This window comes from Buceros rhinoceros, unplaced genomic scaffold (assembly GCF_000710305.1).
Source record: "Buceros rhinoceros silvestris isolate BGI_N320 unplaced genomic scaffold, ASM71030v1 scaffold43630, whole genome shotgun sequence".
NCBI lineage: Eukaryota > Metazoa > Chordata > Aves > Bucerotiformes > Bucerotidae > Buceros > Buceros rhinoceros.
Window position 1 is genome coordinate 1 of NW_010392165.1, and position 4233 is coordinate 4233.

General features: G+C 59.4%; 1 protein-coding gene across 1 annotated transcript in view; it reads right to left on the minus strand.

Moving 5' to 3' along the window:
• Positions 1–435: 435 nt before the first annotated feature.
• LOC104500342 (Na(+)/H(+) exchange regulatory cofactor NHE-RF4-like) overlaps positions 436–4233 on the minus strand; it is a gene marked incomplete at its 3' end in the record, with an annotated part of 5761 nt that continues 1963 nt past the window's right edge. The window contains exons 6-11 of the mRNA XM_010143977.1: positions 4078–4189; positions 3846–3982; positions 3566–3770; positions 3180–3376; positions 2833–3003; positions 436–561 (exon numbers count right to left, since the gene is read on the minus strand). Coding sequence (XP_010142279.1) covers positions 436–561; positions 2833–3003; positions 3180–3376; positions 3566–3770; positions 3846–3982; positions 4078–4189 — 948 coding nt within the window. The remainder of the gene's footprint in view (positions 562–2832; positions 3004–3179; positions 3377–3565; positions 3771–3845; positions 3983–4077; positions 4190–4233) is intronic.

Here is a 4233-nt window from a genome sequence, read left to right on the forward strand (position 1 = left end):
CTCGGGGGCGGGAGCACCCGCGGGAGCGGAGAGAAGAACTGGGAGAGAAAAGAGGATGGGGGAGCAGGTCCGTGTTTTGTTAGAGTGACCGCACCAAACCTTCAGAAATGATGACGTGACCTCAAGTTCAGTTCAGTTCTGTTTCTTTGCTGCCTTCAGATCCTCTTTTCAGCCTCCTTTCCCAGGCAGAAGAACACTTCCCTTTTCAAAATCAGCTGGGGTGGTACAGCGTAGCATCAGTCTCACGGTGCGGGCTTCGTGGCAGAAAGAAGATAGAACGAAACAGCAAACGCTGCAGTTTGGTCAGCCACCCTTTGGGGAGCATGAGCACCCCGGGGCTTGGGCTCAGACCGGGGATAGACAGCACGGCCTCAGTGTGCAGGGAGCTGAGGTCCACCCATGGCAGAGCTCACCCCTTTGCCTCCCCTACGGTACCCACTTGTGCATGGGAGCTGCGACCCGCAGGGTGCTGAGTGTGCAAAGCCAGAGCAGAAGAGCGAAGCCGCTGTCCTGGTACTCTGTGATGTCCTCTGTCTCTCTGTGATGGCTTGTGATGAGTTCCTGCAGAGCACAGGGCTTGCTGAGGCATCAGGGGAGCAGGACAGCGGGGAGCAGCATGCAGCACTAGACAGAGCAAGGGATCCCTGCCTGGATTGGTTATAAAACTCTCTATCTTGATTTTACTGCCTTTGGTAAAGCTTGGTAAATAATTCTGGGACAGGCAGCTCCTTGTCTGGCTTTAATTACCTGGGCAAATTTTCCTAAGGATTATATTGACCTCAAATATGTCAACATTTACTGAGGCCGTGTTCCTGAGGCTTTTCCCATTTAGAGGCTAATGGATTCTGGCTAATAGTCAAGCTGGATTGACCACCGGAGGGTGCTCTGGCATACCGCAAGTACCTGGGGAGAGGGCTGGGGAGGGTTACACCAGCTTTGTGGAGCCAAATGTAAAACTCACCGTGGCCCCAATCCAAGGCGATCAGGCAGCATGCTTAAGCAATTACATTCCTAACTATCTGCTTCTCTGGGCATGATTCATGGCGTGTCGTGGCTGCGTTTGCGCATGAAACTTCAAGTAAAGGTTGATTTGCTTGGAGCTGTTCCCTCCCTGCAGGAAAGGGGAGTCCAGCACCCCTCTGCAGGGCTCCCACGTGCTGTTGTCTCTCGGCCCCCTCCCCTGCTGTCACATGCAAAGTCTCTGGCCACGCTCTTAGTGCGCCCCAAATGCCTGTACTCAGCACAGAGGCAGAGACTTCCCTGCCTGCAGAAGTCATTGCCTCGTCCTTTCTGTTAGTGCTCGGAAAGGGTCTGACTTCAGCAAAGTTTGTAAAACCTCGGCCAGAGGTCTGTGGGCTTTGCCACATGCAAAATTCTGTGCTCATTTTCACTCTCCCACGCTCAGCAGGGGTAAAACTTCCCCTCCAGGGCTCCCTTCTGGCCCCTTTCCCATCTCCTGGCATTGTCACAGCCCTGTCAGGCAGGGAGAGGGTGCACACACGGCTGCTTCTGATGTGCCACCCTGCAAGGGGATCCCTCAGGTCAGGCCTTGCTGGAGCTCCTGCTGGGATCTCAGCACAGGGATGACATACTTGTCCCTCCTCTAGTCACCATGTTCATCCCCTTCTCCCTTCCCTGGCTCCCAGAAATGGCTCTGCAATGCCAGAAGCTGCAGAAGCAGACAGCAGCTTGCAGGCAGTGCTTGGAGGCAAAGGTGAAAAGCCTGCAGCAGCCGCAGCTCAGTGCAGTGCATCCCCGACCTTGGGAGATGCTGCCCCAAAGGGGATGCCACTGCCTCCCACCCCAGCTGTCCCGGGCTGGGTAAGGGAAGCTGGGTCCTGTCTGGCCCCGGGATGCACTGCTGAGTCACAGTCCTCCCCACGAGATTAACCACACGAGCAGCAGGGTGGGTTTGTCCTTTAATCACACCCCACATGGGTGATGGGTGGCAGGCACCCACTGCCCACAGGCTCACAGGGAGGATGAGAGGAGAAGAACAAGAGAGATGTCTGTGCAGGGCCAGACCTGAGCCAACAGGCTGAGGACTGTGGGGCTCCTCCAGCATCTCATCAGTCTCCTCTGCTCACTTTGCCCTTCACAGAGTGGCCCAAAGGCCAGCCCTGGGCTGAGTGAAACCTTAGGCTCTCCAGTCTCCTACGTCATGGCATGGAGGGCAGTGCCTTGGCTCTCCTGGAAGCTTCCAGAGCCTGGAGCTGGGCAAAGGCTTCAGTAACTATGTCCCTAGGCAGCTCAGGATGCAGGTGGGCAGGCAAAGACACAGGTCTGTCTTCAGGATGCAAGAAGCCACTGCCATGGTCAATGAAAGTTTGGCACCAGCCCCAGTCAGTGGAGATGAATCTCTGGGAGGTGCGATGCTGCGAGGCCCGTCGCAGGCATGGAGACGCAGCAGCTGTGTGCGCAGTAGCTGTGCTGAGCAGCGCTGTGCTCTCCAGGGAGCTGGGTGGGGGGACCGATGGTCTGGATGTGGACTGGGTGGAGGCGCTGTGTGACAGCCTGGCCGGGGGCAGGGTACTCCTGGGCTGCTAGAACGCCTGGTGCAGCCTCCTCCGCTCCTCCTGGCGTGGGCTCTGCAGGGACACAGTGGGGCACTGTGGGCAGCACACATCCACCCGCCCCACCACATGCATCCTTGCCCCATGGGCAGATTGGAGGCGTCTTACTGCCTGGCCCCGGGACCATGCAGCCCCGTCCTGCCAGCGTCACAGGTGCCAGGAAAATATTACAAGAGGCAGGGCAGGAGGGTGCCAGGGCTCAGAGCAGTGCTGGGCTGTGAGCAGCACTACTGCGAGGGCCTGGCAGGAGGGGTTATACCTGTGTGAACCCTATACTGTTGGCAGCAGTCACCAGCCAGGAGCCAGGTCCCTTTGGTCCTGGGTCAGTGCGACAGAGTCCAGGGGAGCCACTGGGAGAGGGTGGGAAGGGCGTGCAGGAGCCTGAGGCAGGGTCGTTGTTCTCAAAGGACAGCAGAGGGGACAGCCCGATCTGGAAGAACAGAACAGGGACGGCCATACAGTTCCTGGTGCTCCACGGCAAGCCAGATCCCCCAGGCAGAGGGGACTGTGCAGCCTGGGGGCAAGCCAACCATCCCATTGCCCATCCTCACAGAACCCCAGGGCTCCCCAGCCAGGGTGGGATCACACTAGGTCCCCAAAACCTACCGACTGATAGAACGCATCGCCAGCAGGGTCGATGACCAGCAGTGTCACCTGATCATCATGGGTACGGATCCTGCACACCGTCTGATAGTGGTCCAGCCCCTCGATGCTCTCACCATTCACAGCCAGGAGACGGTCCCCTTCCTTCATCCCCGCCTGCTCGGCTGGCAGCCCTGCATCCACGTCCCACAGGAACTGGCCTGTCACAGCAGGACAGAGGGAGAGTGGGGAGATGCTCCCGGAGGCATTCAGCCAGAGGGGAGCTGGCACTGCTGGCCCCTGTGTGCAGATGGGGACAGGGTCCTGCTGTGGGCACAGGGTTGCAGATATTCCCAACGCTCAGACATGCCTTGGTCAGGTACAAACTGAGCCCCCCTGAGCCCATTCACCTGTGGCCCCTGAGCTGCAGTCATCCTCCTTGAGCAGAAACCCATAGCCCTCTGGACCCTTCACCATGTGCAGCTCCCGGACCTTGAAGGGGAGCCAGGAGGTGTCCGCCATGGTGGCCGTGACCTGCAGACCCTGCTGGCGGTAAAACTCCTCCACAGCACTGGACGCCACCAGCAGTGTCACCTTGCTGCCGCTCTGCTTAAGCTGGATGGGAAAGGCAGGGTGCTCAGTGACCTTGCTGGCTCCACTCCCCCCCACACACACACCAGGAGCACGCACCTTTCTGGCAAGCTGTGTGCGTGAGTAGCTCCTCACGCTGGCCCCATTGAGCTCCAGCAGCCAGGAGCCCGGTGGCACCCCTGCCCTCTGCGCTGGCCCGTCCTGCTGCACGGACAGCTGGAAGGTGCCCTGCACGCCTGCGGGAAGGAGAGGACGCAGTCTGGGGTGAGCGGGTGCTGCGATGGGGGGGCTCGCAGTGCCAGCATCCCGCTGCACTCTTTACCTTCTGGACCCGACACGCTGAAGCCAAAACCCCTTTTGTCCCGTGTGACGTGGCAGAGGCGCGGGCGGATGTCAGCCGGCAGCAGCTGGGACAGGTCTCTGCCCAGCGCTTTGGCGGCTTCCTAGGAGTCAACGTCCAGCACTGCCAGGAGGACCTGGGTCCCGC